General features: G+C 38.9%; 1 protein-coding gene across 1 annotated transcript in view; it reads right to left on the bottom strand.

The window, feature by feature from the left end:
* The window catches only part of ABCC8 (ATP binding cassette subfamily C member 8), a 76,861-nt gene that overhangs the window by 30,466 nt on the left and 29,102 nt on the right, over window positions 1-17,293 (bottom strand). The window contains exons 11-18 of the mRNA XM_040558870.1: window positions 13,055-13,095; window positions 12,594-12,739; window positions 8,065-8,170; window positions 7,736-7,846; window positions 5,955-6,030; window positions 5,759-5,864; window positions 1,950-1,985; window positions 769-804 (exon numbers count right to left, since the gene is read on the bottom strand). Of these exons, the coding sequence (XP_040414804.1) occupies window positions 769-804; window positions 1,950-1,985; window positions 5,759-5,864; window positions 5,955-6,030; window positions 7,736-7,846; window positions 8,065-8,170; window positions 12,594-12,739; window positions 13,055-13,095 (658 nt within the window). The remainder of the gene's footprint in view (window positions 1-768; window positions 805-1,949; window positions 1,986-5,758; window positions 5,865-5,954; window positions 6,031-7,735; window positions 7,847-8,064; window positions 8,171-12,593; window positions 12,740-13,054; window positions 13,096-17,293) is intronic.

Below are 17,293 nucleotides of genomic sequence, written 5' to 3'. Positions count from 1 at the left end.
CACAAAGAGACGGATGGCAAAATCCAACCTTAGAATAAGCAAGGAAACCTTCCCTGAGCTCCCTGGAGAATAAGTGTTTTGATGGGATCAATCCAGTTCATTAATTTAGAACCAGAGACAACATCGTTAAGGCTGCTTGTTTGAAGCTACTAATCTTTCTTCACATTTCACTTTGTAAGTCCAGGAGGCTCAGTATGCATTCAAGATCACTGAAAAAAGACTAGTAGTTGGACATTCAGGCGTGTATCTTGGTGCCTTGATAAATCTATCAACAAGGCTGAAATGTTGGTAATTTCTAAAGGAAAACAGACACACTTTAACGAAGTTATAATGATGAAGGAAATAGTACACTGCAAAGCCTTTCCTATGTGTGTTGGATTGATGACTACAGTTTTATCATGATTATTTTGCACAGTTCATGAATTTCTAGTATCAAACAACAACTCAAAACTGACTTTCCCCAAACACAAGAGAAACATGTCCTATATTACTATTGCATCTACATAAACCAAAAAACATGCTTCCATTATTTTCAGCCTGATGGTAGGTAATGAAACATTCTTATGTTGGCATGCCTGACTATTAAGGAGCATATGTTTTTGCCATTATTAAATGGCAAGGGTCACCTGCTTGTTTTTACTTCTCCCAAATCTCATGGCAGCTGCATACACAGAGACAGAGACAAACCATTTGGCTTCTAAAGAGGAACAATTCATTACAAGCGGACACTTTTGAAGACTATTCACATTAGTTTTTAAAGAGTTATACCTGAATTCCATCTCAACAGGAGATTCTTTCTCTGGGCTACAGAAGACAAACACAGGTTATTATTGCTGTAAGTAAAAATACAACAATATAACTGCGTAACATAAATAAAGCTCTGCTAAGTGTGCTAAAGCTCTGTACTACATGATATTGATCTAAAGCCAGCATGGTTAAAGCTCCAGTTTTGAGAAGTGTTTTAAACAATACTGCAGAAAGTATTCAACGCCTTTGAGAAAATGCTCCAGACCTCACAACATTTTGGCTTGAAATAGTCTGTTCTGAGAGCACCAAAAATATTCTATAGGACGCCAGTGCAACAAAACCACTGTCCTAGTGCATATAACAAACATGACTAGGACTCCCAGAATCTATGATAACGCAAGCAATTGTTTCATATAGTCTGATATTTCCTCTTTTTTTTAAAATATGATTACCACACTGTTTTCTACGTTATCTTACTGTTTGCTGTATATCCTCGTAACGGTTTCAAACATGTAAATGTCTAATTCTGATCATATTTCTTTTGTACCTTAATAGGTTCAAACAGTTTCACTTTTACTCAGCCCATGAACTGTAGTCTCTCTTATGCAGGAAGAACTATGAGATTTCCAAGAATCCTTTACCATGAGATTTAGCTGTTACGCATATGAAAGTCCCTCTATCTACAGGCAGATGGGAAAATAAATTTTGCAGGACTCAGTCTGACAGCCAGGTAACAAATCTGAGACGCATGCTAAGCAGGACAGAAGAGATGATAAATCCAAAGAAAAGGCAGTAAAATAGTTGGTGCTTCACAAGAAAATATTCTGGCCAGTAGAAGACATGCACTTTAGCATCAAGTCAATAAAAGGGCCACCAGATGACATTTTTTCCTCTGCTGATTTTAGTAGGGGGAATGGTTTGAAACTAAAAGAGGGGAGATTTAGATTAGATGTTAGGAGGAAAGTCTTTAATCTGAGGCACTGGCACAGTTTGCCCAGAGTTGCTGTGGATGCCCCATCCCTGGAGATGTTCAAGGCCAGGTTGGATGGGACTTTGAGCAACATGATCTAGTGGAAGGCATCCCTTCCCACGGCAGGGGTTGGAAATGGATGAGTTTTAAGGTCCCTTCCAACCCAAACCATTCTATGATTCTATTGCGATTGACTTAGTAGAAAGACCAATAATTGCATATAATACCATACCTGACATCTTCCCCAGTCTCGCTGTCAGAAGTACAGCTGCATCACAAACAGAAAGCAAAGATTGTTTACTTAAGTAAGCAAAAGCAATCTGCCCCTGAAAGAAAAACTATTATATTCCACTTAGTGCACAGACTGCAAACAGTATTTATCACAGAGCTGCAGCACAGCATCTGTTCCTTTTTCAGAAATTGCCTTGATTTTAGCAGTCAAAAACTTGGCAGATTTTTTTTCCTTATAAACTTGTTAACTTGACTCAACAAATAAAATCACCTCTACTCTTTCCTAGAAGTGCTAACAGAACTGAAAAGTTCAAATGTGATAAGAATGGAGTTCCACTAAAAATGACGACATTTTCAAGTAAAACCAACAGATAATTTGTGATACTGTTTTTCCATGACAGTAGCTGCACCTTTGCAGTTCCTGTAACAGGTTAGTTTGAAACCAAAATCAGATGACTTCAGCATGCTCCATTCTGTAGCAGCACTAGTCTTTGGAGATGCTTCTGTGTAAGGAAGTGTGGGCAGGTCTGAGGGATGAACAGTTTTTGATTTTGCTACGTTTCAGCATGTGCCAAGATGCTCACAGACGGAGCTGTTTGACAGGATGACTGACCATACTTATTACTGAAGCTAAAATCGCTTCCACTGAAAAAGAATGAAAAATCTGTCTTGAATGATATAAACAAAACGAGGAGGAACACAGCTCTTCATGTTTTAAAGGGAACAGTCTCATTAACTTTATACTAGCACAACTTGTTCATAAATCCCCAGGCTGGAGAACTATACCCACAGTTTAAAAGGTCAGCTTGAGACACTTCCAAAAAGTTAATGCATAGTAAAGCAATAACTGTATCTAAATTCAGTTTACTGTAGAATGAGAGCCAGCTCACACTAGTACCTTTATTCTGAAGGTTAGAGTACTGAACAAAGCTATTCATTTAAATAAAATCAAATTAAGTTTTTGAAAACTCCAACAGATGCATCTTTATAAAAATCTATGTACTTTTTAGGCATCAAGATCACTTCAATATGTTGTCATTTGATGAAAACAGTCAACTCCACATTGAGTACAGAAGGAAGAAAAGCTACTGTGAACAACCTTAATGAATCTACTACTTCCTTCACATTATAAGGACTCCAGATTCACATGAGCGTATATGTTTTGTTTAGAAACAAATGACATAACATTGAGCAAAATATTTCTCACTTAGGTCCACCTTCTGATATTATTTACTCCAAAAAGACTAGTATCTTATACTACTTGAACTGGTACTATTTAAAGTGTGATACTGCCCAGAATAAATCAGCATGGGGTACACTATTATTTACTCAGTAACCAGTCAAATCGATACTATTTACTATGTGTTCAGAATGTAAATAATGATTTCTCTATTTTTATAATCTCTAACAGTATTATAAAATATTTATGCCACAGACGCGCTCAGCCTGCTTTGGAAAATGGGCAGTAATCTGAGTTGGATCTTCCAGGCACACACTGCAATACAAATAACTAAATACAATAAAAAATGAGCCACTGCTAACTTTCAATTAGCCAATTCCTAGCCCAGTAACAAATTATTACTGTAATTTTTAAAGGTTTTGAAAGAAACCATTTTACAGCAAGCAAATAAAGATGATATACTGTTAATCCTATTTTATCGATAGAGCATGGAAGCACAGAGGAGGAAAATGACTTGTGCAAGGTTATCCATTAGACCAAGGGAAGGGCCAGGAATAGAACCCAGATTTCCTGAGCACTGAGTGACATGTCAGCAGGATATATCCTTCACATTCATAGCTATGACCTTGGAGGAAAGGAAGGGGAAGGAAATTTGAAATGAAATAATTCATGACTATTCTGTAATAGGAATTACTACACCTAAGCATTTGTCTCATCCCAAAGAAATAAACGTAAGAAGGATTTTACTGATTTTGGTGATACATGTTATTGGATGAGCTAAGGCTACAAGGTTTGGTGATTACTTGATAAAATCACTCGCCTTGAATCTGGGATAACGTTGCATGTACCTGGTCAGGCATTAGTATTTTCTTATCAAATTAAGGGAGCTCTCATCTGGCAGCTTTACAACACAGGTGTGCAGCCTACACCAAATACATCCATCACTCTGATTAGACCACTACACATCATAGCAGCTCTGGAAAGCGACAAAAAATAATCTGTCCCAGTGCAGCCAGCAGTTACAGTGCTAAGATTGTCTCAGCTGCAAGCCCCTTTATACTTATCTGACAGCTAGCAAAGCAAATGTGATAACAACTGAATTTTACCTTGTGATACTTTGGCACACACAGAAGATAGGAAAACCCATTCTGACCTTTACGCTGTTGTGAAACACATGCTTCTAAACAAATGCTATTTAAAAACACAGTCTGATCAGAACTATCATGTCATCTGTTTTAGTTTAGCATCAGACATTCAAATTACACTTCTTAATCATGTTATGTCATCTATAAAAAATTGCAGCCTTGCGGAAATGAAATTAGTTCACTTAATAAGGCTGCAGGGATTCTGTACTGTTCCTATTATTCCTATTCCAGCCATATTCTGATTTTCTGTTTAGGGACGTTTGTTTTGATGGGTACATCACCATATTCCAGAACTTTGGCATCTGTTCTTCTCTCTCACAAGCCAAAAGGGTCACCTTCCTATGTTTCATTTCCCCCACCTATAAAACGGGGGACCCTCCTCCCTCGTACTAGTAAACTGTGTGAAGTTCTGAGCTGGGTGACCAACTTAGGCATGAAGGCTGAATATAAATAATATCTTTACAAGCACTCAAGGAATTTTTTTGATAATTGTTTCAAAATCAGTGCAGAAAACATTAGGTGACAATACCCCTCTGTCCATCAGAGTAACTAAGGGTTGTATTGTTGCCATTCCTTCTTTCCCATTCATTTGGAAATAAAATTCTCTCTCTAGATTCTTCTGCACTTCGTCAAGCTTTACCAACAAATAATTGCAGATTACCCATAAATCGCAGATTATTCTGCAATTTGTCAAGCTTTATCGACAAATAATTGTATACCAAAAGGTAAAGATCAGACAATGGGCTAGAGATGACAGCAATTACCAGAAAATACATACAGGAGTCGCAATACATTATACAATCTGTCATTTAGTGTAAGGGTTAAAAGAGCAAGCCCTAGCAGCACAGCTGTTGGAGTTTAGTAGCATTTTTCCTCCCTTCATGGCCAGGACAAAAGTTAGACAGAAGTATAGGCTATATCTGTATGTTGGAGCACAGCTGCTGTGTCCCCTTGAGGAAGGAGAGAAGGACGTGACTATCTCCCTCTTGTCAAATTAAGCAGGATGATACTGGGGGTTATATCCTGAGATCACTGCCACTTATAAAATGTTCTCCATTTCTCACGCATTAGACCTGTGCTGGGATGGAGTGCACATCTAGAGGCACAGCCAAGGACTACTCCTAGTCAGCCAGTGCCTCTTAACAGTGCTTTTCAAAGTCTTGCTGCTCAAGCCTTAAAGTAGAAATGCCATTCTGTAGCAGCACAACATTTCAGATAATTAATTCTGTTTCTGAAGTATGATTTCATGCACGTAATTTTGCTGGAGTGCCGAATGCCCATCTATTCCACCAAGAGGAATGGATGGCTCATTTGACCCTGGCTGGGGGTTCTTTCTGATGTGCTCTCCTACTATTAGGGCAAGTTTTTTTCCTCTTGCCTGTGCACCTATAAAATCCTGGATTCCAAAACCAGGTTCCCAGGACAGATTTTTGGTCTTTTGTGCATTACTACTCAACTCAAGTTTGAATTTTTAAATAGTACTACCTGCTCCAGAATATGTTGCCAGAGATCTTCTGCATCTCACCAAGTATGGCTAGCAAGAGAGATGACTTACCACAGCCAACCTGTCCTACAATCATCGTTAGCTGACCTGCAAGAGAGGGGAACATACATAAGCTTTGGATTTTCCAAATGCTCATGAAAAAACATCTTACTCTGTATATCTGATGTCATTTTGTACCTTGAGGGATTCGGATATCAATGTTGGACAATGCTGGAGGACCTTCAGGCGTCCAAGTGAAAAATCCATTTGTGATCTATGCCAAGATGGAGAGAAATACGAAACAGAAAACCAGCTTTAGACTGACTTCTTTTTTTTCAATGTACAAAGACACATCTATTGCTTACATTATACTGAGCATCAGAACAGTTAGCCTTTACTCAGTGAAGGAAACAGATTTTCAAGTGACTGATTTTCTAGAGGTCTGTATTCTCCTGTGCAACAATCTCTGAACTCAAGAAAGCACAGCAATAAGATAATTGTGGAAAAGGGAGAAAAAGTTGCTATTTAGGGTTTGTTTTGTCATTCGTAAGGTGGGCACATGAAATAAGTGAAATGATGACTAAATTACATACAGGACCATGGTTTGCACTCTGCAAAGCACTGAATGTCAGTCTAGACACATTGTAGCATATAACACAATTATATGGTCTGCATTCTGAGTTGATTTGCGGAATTGTCCTCAAAAACTGCATGTTGCTGCCTATTACAATATTTTCCTTTATATTTCTGATATGATTCTCAGATGATGTAGTCTTCTTTGGATATAAGCAATCTTTTTATTTAAAAAGACTACCAACAAGACACAAGTCTGTTTAGGATTTTAACTGGAGATTTCCACTGGATACTGTGAAAAATGGGAGAGGAGACAATTTTACAGATCTGTATTTATACAGCACTCTATTCTCTCACTTTTTCAGAAGCACTGAAGCTCTCAAAGCCTTCCAGCAACATAAGGTACAACATTTTTTGATATGAGAAAAGAGTGGAATGGGACACTTCTATCCTACCCTGGAGCTAACTTCCACTGGAGAAAAAACGATGGCTTTATCTTGGAAAAAACAAACAAACAAACAAACTTGAAAAAATAAGCAGAAGAAAACATTGCACTGCTCCCTCTAGATTAACGAAACCAGCCAGAGAATCCCCTCTCAAAAAGTGCCCCCTCATGGGCAATAAGCTGCAGACAGACAGCACTCAATAACTGCAGAATTCCTGGCCCCAAGTGCAGCCTGTGACAATGATGTCAGCAGATGGAGCCAAAGATTATATCTGGTCCTCAGCTATTCAAGATCTTAAAAGTACTATCCTCTCAGAGCTTACTCCTCTGGCCCTCCTTTGTCATCACTCCAGGCTGATCTTTTGATCTACCTGTCTATTCCTCCTCCCCACCCAACAGCAATATTCCTTACGCTTTCCTGCACCAAAGCAGGATGTCAGACAAAAGCCTCCAAAGAACCCTGAAAGCACTAACCAGTTGTCCTACTTGGACCCAAGAAACCGAATTATTCATTCTTTTGTGCCAGAAATGCAAATGTAATAGGAGACTTCCTAAATAAACAGTGTCATCTGTATAACAACCATCAGGATTTTTATTATTTCTGGCCATTTCTATAGATAATTAAAAGTATCAGTCTTCCAACTGGCATGGACAATTTTAACTTTTCCTCAAAGAAGTTGGAAATTCTTGTCATGAAAACAGGGCTAATAATGTAAACAGTGCCAATGTTAATTTGCTGAGTGAAATCTAGAGGGATATACATAACTAATCACAATATAAAGGCCAGCAGGCAGTTCTGAGAATGGAAAGCATAGAGAGAAAGGTGAGATTAATCTTTGGTACAAGTGTCTGACAGCTTCACATCAAAAGTTGGTTCTTGAATTTGAAACTCAGCTATCAGAATACAAAAGTGACTATTAATGAGCTATAGTAACTGTTATTAGAGTGACCTTCATATCACCTTTACACAAAAATCATCTGCTTCTGTGATATTAATCGGTCTTCTCATATGAGAGCTGTAATTGTTCCAGTCCTCCCTGGCAGGCCTCTTGCGGTTAACAACTTTGAGTGGCTGTGAAAAATCAGAAAGACACAAATACACAGTAAGTGGTGGCAGTACAAGCAAAGTGCCCTAAACATGAGCAATCATGTTATCACCTATGTAGTACAGGGTACTGAAATGAGTTTTTGCAATTGCACAAAATAATCAGTAGGAAGTAAAAAAGCAGAAAAACTACTCTGGGTACAAATGACTACCCACTTCACCTGCAATTAAACATTATTACTTACCACTGCCTGGTATTTGCTGTGATTATCTGCACTTCTTAGCTCTGGACATTTATCATGCTCTTCTCCAATCTCTTCACTTGACAGGAATTCACTCAGTTTCTGCACACTGAGAGGGAAAAAGAATTACAGCTCAATCCAGAATGCAAAACTTTTGTTCACTGCAATGTTTATTACGGAGAATCCCTTCTACTACTTCAGCCATTGTCTGCTGTGTGGTTTATCTGTTTCCATTTTGGCCTATGTTTTCCATCCAGGCCTATGAAAATATTCCATGAGATGTCACTGCATGGAAGTTGACAAAACGTGCTCTGTTGCCTACTAAGGACTATGATTCTTCAATGGTTTATGCAGGTGCTTCTCAGGTCTTTCCTCTTGTGATGCCAACAGACAAATTACACAAGATTTTTTCAGGTATTTGGTGTGACAAAGACTATCCCCAGCCGTAGCTGGTTTTGAAGCCATGTGCAGAAGTAGAATTAATGTCATTTACGTTACCAAAATACTGCACAGCCATTTCTTCTGAACAAACACTAGGAGTCTGAAGAAATCTTTACACCCTGAGCTGAAATCAATCCCTTACAAAGAATATAAAGTGTATGAGATAACATGAAAAAGGAGTATACCTTAACATAAAGCATTCAACACATGAGATAGAAAAGGAATGCTAACAGCAGCCCCAAAGAAGAACATATAAAATCTTCCCAAGCTGTTTACATTTAATTAGCTAAGAGATAATGTGTCTGTTTTATGATATTTAACAGAGCATAACAACATTTTCATCTCTTTACCTGACTTTATAAAATTTATGTCTAATCTACTCACAGGGCAAGCAACTAAAATTTGTAAAGTGGGTTGAACATTGAACTTAGTGTCAAAGAGGCTCAATTAGCTGCAAATAAGTTAACTATCAGTATTCAAAACTACAAAAAAATTTAAAAAAATAAATTTATAGAGGATGACTGAAATAACTGATTTCAATATATAGCCTTCGGATAATTGGAGAGCAACAGGCAACATATGCCACTGCAGCATAGTGCAATCTGCCTACCTGTTGGTATGCAAGTTAAAAAAATCAGCATTTATTTTCCTCTACTGGGGATTCCTTCTTCAGAAGGAGATTTAGTTTCTTCTGAGAGCCTCATAGGATGCTCTACTGGTGCAAAAGCAGTGCTTGGACCAAGGCATTGTAAGTAGAGACTGAGGGCAGCAGGGGCTTTCCTAGGGAAGAATTGGTTCTACAGGTTTTCTGTCAATCCACTGTGGGTGGATTTGCCGAGAGAATGAATTACAATCTAAGTAAATAAAGAGGGGGAGTAACTATTTGGGATGGGACAAGAGGAGTAATAAGTAATTCAGGCCCAATGTTGGACCACAAATTTTTAATGTGACGGTCTGTTATACCAAAAGAAGAAACTAGAAGCCTCAGAGATACTCTTACCTATTTGCACAAAGCTCTAGACCATGGGGCTAGGAACGATCTTGACTTTCTTTGTTCAATGAGCCAGATGTTTAACAGAACATTTTGAGTGTCTTTAAATGGACCAAATGATGGTTTAGCCATTGCCTACACGGGATTGGGATGCAGCTGCACCTACGTTCTTTACAGGCAAACTACACTGACATTTGAATAATTGCTCTGAAGTTGTAAAGAGCAGATACAGAAGTCTTCTATGTATCTGCTCCAGAATCTAGAAAAGGAAGAAGAAAAGACAGCCAACATATTCTTGCACCATGCATATCTAAACAAGACCGGGTCTTTATTAAGCCACTGGATAGATTGATTTGTGCTCTCTGGTTGTGTAGCAAGGTGGCTGTACTCTAAATGCCAAGACTTTTCTCTGCAAGCGCTCTGCCTTATTCTCTGCTTAAATCTAATATTGCTGCTCCTGTGGCTATTACTGAAGGAATGCAGTGACTTACAGCTGTGAGAGAGAACTGTTTGTAAGAGGCATCAACTCACACTTCAGGGTGTCACACCATTCTACACTCTTAAAAAATAGTAATAAAAAAAAAAAGTATGTTCTCTGCAGAACTGTAGCTGACACAGCAATTTCACCAGAATTCCAATATTTCCACTGAGGAACTTATTTTTAACTCACCCACTAGAGGTATTGATTAAAACACAGTTATTTGCACAGCTGACTGAAAAAGCAGTTTCATATTAAAGCCAGTAAAATATATAATGCCACCCTCGCTACTTGACCTTTGCTGATGGGAAATTGTACACTGTAGTCTTTGTCCTTGAAGACCTCACATTTAAGAAATACATCAATTGGCTGCTTAAATTTTCAGTAGCACAAATATGTACTAAAAGTACTTTTCAGAGAGAATAGAATTTCTTACCTTCCTAAAGACTTCTCAGCAGTTCCCTCCCTCAATCGGAAGTGAACACCCTGACCCCATAACTTGGAAATTTTGTAGTGGCCCTATGTGGAACATAAGCTTTAAGTCTCTTCTATCACTGGAAAGAATCACACCGTTGTTCCAATAGCGTCAATGGCAATCCATGATGATACTTTGCAATTGGGCACATATGTAAGGATAAAAAGATACTGACAAGTTTATTTGTAGAGATTCTTCTCTTTATGAGCAGCTGGCATCAGAGATTCTGGCCAACATTAACAGAGCAGTGATTGTGAAGTGCCTGAGATGCAAAGCCAGTAACACACTCTCAACATCCTTTTACATGCGGGTTCCGCTTCTGGTTTATCTCCTGCTTCACTTAGCTGGTTCCTTTCTGTCAGCACAGGATAAGTTGCATTGTATGCTTGCTAAAACCAATTAGAATATCTCAGCCTAAGAAAAGCTAAATTATGGCTTTTTAAAGTTAGATTACCTTTATCTGATCTTATTGATCAGCTAGTTATTAGCAGCAAGGTGTAACAACAGGTATAACATTAATTGTACTCAACTGGCACAAACACAGCTTTTTAGTATCTGTTTGCTTTTTCACATTTACCAAACTGTTTAAGCAAGCATGTGTTTGCATAGGTTGAAAATATCTGACACGTGCTTCCAGAGGACTGCACTGAAGTTTGGGGTACGCAGAAGACCCATGCAGAGCAGCACCAGTAGCACTTGGGAGCTATGCACTCTGGAACACTAAGTGAACTACTCAGATACGGATAGCCAAGAAGACAGGGCTTTTGTCAGTTTTGTCACACAGATTCAACTAGGTGGCTCCTGCCTGCATTCCAAATGCCAGGGCAATAGCCTGCTTACAAGAAAGTAACTGCGGAATCACTCATGGCTAGCAACAATTAATACTTGGTTGATACTAATTGATTAAGCATTGATACTGTGGCATTAACAGGCACAGAACTGGTTGACAAAAAAATCCTTACACAAGCCAAAATAAATGCCCATCACCAGTATCGGCCCCCAGATACTTTACTGGCTGCAATCTTAGCCTGACAATTTGCCATGGCTCTAGGGACCACCACAGTGCCTGCAAAACGTTTCCTGCCAGCCACTGATGCTCTCAGGTTTCACACATGTTAGGAGAGAGGATGCAGCTGTGACTTTGCACCGTCAGGGAATTTCTAAATAGTGAGGGCAATATCAGCTTCCTGCTGTAGTCTCCTTTACATCTCCAAAGTGACACAAAGGCAATTAAGCTAGGCAATTAATACAGCTATCTGCCCCATACTTTAGACAAGCTTTTAGACAAGCTATATTTGAGATCACACAGATGTATAATAAAGTAAGAAGCCCATATTCTCTCCTCATTCCTTATCAGTCGTGTAGAGTTACACTGAATAACAGAAGTATTAGGAGTTATGTTTTTTTTTCTTTTTTAAACACAGATTTGCTGATATTCAAAGAAAAACTCCCAGTAAAACACAAGTGCTACCAAAAAAAGACTCAAGTACTGGTTATTATTTCAGGTTTTGAATGCGCAGGCTAATGTGCTCGTAAGAGAGTCAAAATTCATCCAGTCTGGAAGAGACATTTAGTCATTAGCTTACTCCTACACTTAACATTGGAATTTTTGTGTCTACAGTGTTGTGGTTTGGCTTCTGTTGTTGTTTTTGATTTTGTTTTTTAAGTCTAACTTTTGACCAAGAGGCCACCTCTCACATAGACAGGTGGTGGGAGAGCACTGCCCAAGTGATACACACTGAAATACAGGTCCTTCTGGGATTATCTTTTTCCTTTCTACATGCTTCATGTGGGTGGAAACATTTGGGTAATTTACAAAATGAAACCTTCAGTAAGCTTTCACCTCCTTTTTCTGTTACCACATACACGTTGCATGTGGTACTGGCACATCTCAGCCCATTCCACATAATGAAGCAGTAACCATAGGCCATAAAACGTTGCTTGTGACAACTGCACCAGCAAAGAAACTGGCCTGCATGCTACAACCAAGGGCACCACAAAAGGCAAAAGGTAGGGAAGCAAATTACAAAACCACTGATAAATAGTTGCCATGTTATTTCTTAACTTATAATTGGATGACGGAACAATAGCCATAGCTTCAAAAGTCAGAGAGATGGGAACAAAGACATTCATTTTACAGTTCTCACCTTACTAATGCTTTGACAGTGGATCTAACCACACTGGAGAGCAGGAACAACGGAGACACAAGAATGTGAAACAGGGAGATGGAGGCAAATGCCACAGATGGGGAGAAGTCAGCCTTTCTTGTCAGATGAGCATGGACCACAAATGTCTACAAAGATACAGACGTTATCATCAGCATTTAGCCATAAAGGAAATGCACAAAGACTTTGTATTTCACAAGCATTTCATGTAATGCCTCTTATTTAAGAACTGTAATTTTTGTTCTCTTAACAGTCTGGAGGAGTGCTTCATACTCCTTGCTGCTTCTGGTCACAGACAACAAGTGGGCATTTTCCACTCTCTCCCAGAGGAATTGCAAATGTGCAGGAGCTTTCCATACCTTCCTTCTTCTTCCTCATTTCCACATCACTTACACTTGAAAGCATGGTTGTAATTAAAATTACTTAGAAAAGTCCATACTTACTATAAGTACAGCTGCAATTGGTATTGCTGCATTCATAAAGACTGTGAAGGAAAACATGTAGGAACATTTAGACACAATTTCCATTCAGCCAAGATAAAGACTAAAATACTACTAACTAGCACTGTCTTATAATGGTATTTTCTATGCTTAACATAGCAAAAATGCACAACTATTTACACACAGCATTCTTTTAAATACCTACAGTTTGATTCTCCAGTTACCTCAAAACCCAACTTCTCTTCAGTTACACAGAACCCAGCAATGCACCCTAGAAGAGATGACCAATCTATGCATTTTAAAGTGTGCTCAGCTCACATACAGATCAGGCATGGGGCACTTGCAGGTCTCTGTCTCGTGGCGGACAAAAATGCTGAGCTGATACGAGGTCTGGCAGACAACTTGAACGCCTGACAATGAGAGGAAGGGAGATCCAGCAGTGGCTGTACAGGTCATGCCCTGTGTGTGGCTGCACATCCAGCTCCGACCCATCTCATGGCAAGAGCTCCTGGGAGAGCCACTAGCATATACGTCAAGTTGTGACCTACTTATGTGACACCACTTCTGAAGCGCACGGCTTTGTGGCACTCTCAGGTCTGGGGATGCAGATCGAAGGGCAGTGAAATATTGGCATCTCTGTAGTGCAGCACTGGATCAATGACAGTTTATTCTTATGGAGAATTTACTCGATATATGCTTTTGATGTTGTTGTTTTTCTGGTAGAGTTTGTGCAACCGTGGTATGACAAGTGGTGTACATTTCACTCATTAAAATCTCAAGGTCACAGTCAAGGCTCCTGGTTACTGCTACCCCTAGTTTCACAGTAAAAGCTGCTTCTAAGCAGCTTTTTGTGTGGAGGTAGTCATACTGAAGCTGAAAAGAAAAGGTTTGGACTGTTTATTCCAGAAGAGAAAGTGGATCCACAGTTACAGAGATGGAGCTAGAGTCCAGTTCAGCTAAGGAATAGAAGATGGGCTTGTGGTAAGGGCAAAGTTTCAGGGGCTTGCACATCAGTTTCCACCAAGTTATTTTTTGACCTTGTGCAAGTGACTTATTTTGTTAGAAGGACCTAACAGATTGTGAAATAGCCACATTTAGGCTAGTTTTAAGGTAGCTGATTCAAACTGCTAACTAGGTATCAGTCTAAGCACATCAGCTCAGAAGGCTGAAACTCTGAGCATACTTCAAGCTGGGAACCTGTGCAAGACCTTGCGCTTCTACACGCTAAGGCTATAGAAAGTTAAACTAGGTGGTTTATTCTGTTTAGTTAGGCATAATAACACTTGCTTTATCAGGCTTGGCTACTTAGATTATGATTATCTTCAGGAGACCGATACAGGTTTTAACTCGTAAGTGTGACAGAGCTTTGATTTCAGCTGGGCCTTGAGTTACTAAAATGCAAACAACAAACCAGTTTCCTCCCTGACCTTGAACAGCATTTGTTATGGTGCCCTGGATTCCGCTACTATAGCTCTTCATACACTATTGCATTTCAAGTTTATTAAACAGATGGAGGGGGAGAAGGAAGCAAATAAAATTTGTATATAGGGATCTCTTTGAGATGGGGCAGGAATATGGGTTGACAACACAATAATAAACAGCTACCCCTGTAGGAGCCTGACTCAGAACCGGAACTATGATCCTGTCCCACACTGCTGTCCACTCTGTCACATCGTGAGAATATTATTTAACCATCCACCCTTTCGTTTTGACCTTTGCTCAATTTTATTCCATGAAGTAAACAATACAGAGAAAGACTACAGAATCTGTAGATAAGACAGAATTAAGAGATTAGTACATGTTTAACAGAAAAGAAAGAGGCTAGTCACTTTTTAAAACAAACAAATGAAACATCTTTGCTTGTCCCTTTTTGCTGTCAGGTATAGCCAAAGTTCAGGCAGGAAAAGCACTTGCCAGTTTCTTCATCTGAAGTGGAGTGCCATCATTTGACCCACAAATACTTCTAGTGGAATGTATGACCATCCTTTTCTGGGCACAAACTCCACGAATAACTTAACATACTGTCAGAGACTCCTTCTTCCTACGTTTAGAATATTATTAATAAATCCTGTAGTGTAGTTGTAAACTCTACTCAAGCATAAATAAAATAGGTGTGTTATTTCATGTAGCTCTAATTCCTTGATGGATGGGACTGAAAACATAGGTGTATTTATACATAGATTCCTGAGGTAAAAGCTTAGCTTTTGAAAGCTTTCAAGGCTGAGAGATCTGGGGATGTTCAGCCTGGAGAAAAGAAGGCTCTGGGTAGACCCCATTGTGACCTTTCAATACTTAAAGGGGTCTTATAAAAAAGATGTAGAATGACTCTTTACTCGGGTATATGATGATAAGACAAGGGGGAATGATCTTAAACTAAAAAAAGGATAGATTTAGACTAGACATTAGGAGGAAATTCTTCACTGTAAGAGTAGCGAGGCACTGGAACAGGTTGCCCAGAGAAGCCGTGGATGCCCCATCCTGGAGGTGTTCAAAGCCAGGCTGGGTGGGACCTTGGCCAACCTGACCTAGTGGGTGGCATTCCTGCCCACGGCAGGGGGCTTGGAGTTAGACGATCTTTAAGGTCCCTTCCAACCCGAGCCATTCTATGAATGACAAACGTATTAAAGCCTAGAAATTCATAGTTTACTACCCACCTTAGAAAAATGTTAATAATTTTCTGAGAAAAAATGTTCTTTTCTGTGTTGGAATACAAAGCAGTTTCTCCTGCAGAGTTGTCACACTTTGGATAAGCTTGAAGTAGTTACAACATAGGAAGACTGGAAAATAAAAAGTAAAACTTGCTGCCTGTACCTGTGGAATTCTTAATTCTATTAAATCCTTGTATTTGTGGTTTGCCTTTGAGGCTGCTGCAGTACATGATTTCTCTTTTATGTATGTATCAAATAAGAGAAACTACCAAAGCTGATAAACTTGTCAAGAGAAGGACCCTGCTCTTCTGCTGGCAGTATGAGATTATACCTTCTAAAGGTGAAGTTGGAGGGATTAAACATACTGTAGGGCTGGCAAAGACTGCTGTGGTTATGACAGCATGGGTCAGTTGGTGGCTCCCCAGAAGCTGATCCGAATCTTGCTGTTATGAGAGATCACAGGCACATCCAAGGACATCTTATTTTAAGTAAACAAATGCTTATTGAGCCACTGGAATTTCTGGTTTGTTAGTTTTTTGTTTGTTTGTTTTCAATTATGGAAGTGTCTAGTATAATAAAATGATTTCTAAAATGGATTTATTTTGCAGCTAAGATTTTTTTTTCCCCAATTAGATTCTGTCCAAAGTACTTTGTTACTAGAAAAGACAGATAGAAAACTAGCAAAAACTATAAGCTACATGAACTGTTTAGAATAGTAACTACTGTCAATTTCCTGTGAGAAAGCCTGGATTTACTTACTTTCTGACAGATTAGACAAAAATTCACAGAAATAGGAAAACCATTCCTTGCTTTCTCTGCCTTTCCTGAATACATTATACATAAACCTACAAAGCTGAACATAAGATAATAATAACTGCAAAAAAATGAAAGTCTTCTTGGCCACAGTTAAAGAATACACTGTTGAAACTCGAAAGGTTATCACTATCAACTTTGTAATCCAGTTTTGATTCTGATGGGTACATTTCATTAAAATGATGGCTAATTTCTATAACAGCTTTTTAAGTACGTACAAACAATTTATACACCTACAAACTATATCCAGGCACAAGTGTGAGGCAGATGAGATCCAAATTTCACTCTGTCTTGAAATGGAATTTTCTTGTGGTCTGCTCTGAAACGCTGCTCTGAAATTTGTAGGTATATTTTCTGTAATCAAATGCAAATCTGTTCCTCATGAATAAAAGCAGATCCAACCACATTCTTCCATTCATGCTAATAGCTAAATATACTTAGAAAAGACTTCCAAAGCCCATTCAAAATGGCACTTAAAAATACATAAAGTTCTCCTGTTTTCTTACTCTTCTAGGACGTCTGCCTTCCTGCAAAATCTTGGTCACCTTCTGCCATTATCTTAATCACAAAAATGAAATCTTAAGTTCACTATTATATCAGCAAGCACACTTTGTGCTGATTATGCCTATCACTCCATTTATACTTATGATAATAATAACAGCAAGTTCTCCTGTATTTATAATCTCTACGCTAATCTGCTAACATGCAAGTTTGTAAGAACCAGTGAATCTTCTGCTACAGACAAAAGGGTGCAAAGAACTCCTAGGCTGAAATTAGAGAA

This window comes from Cygnus olor, chromosome 5 (genome assembly GCF_009769625.2).
Source record: "Cygnus olor isolate bCygOlo1 chromosome 5, bCygOlo1.pri.v2, whole genome shotgun sequence".
In the NCBI taxonomy this organism is placed as follows: domain Eukaryota; kingdom Metazoa; phylum Chordata; class Aves; order Anseriformes; family Anatidae; genus Cygnus; species Cygnus olor.
This window is presented reverse-complemented; position numbering and strand designations above follow the sequence as displayed.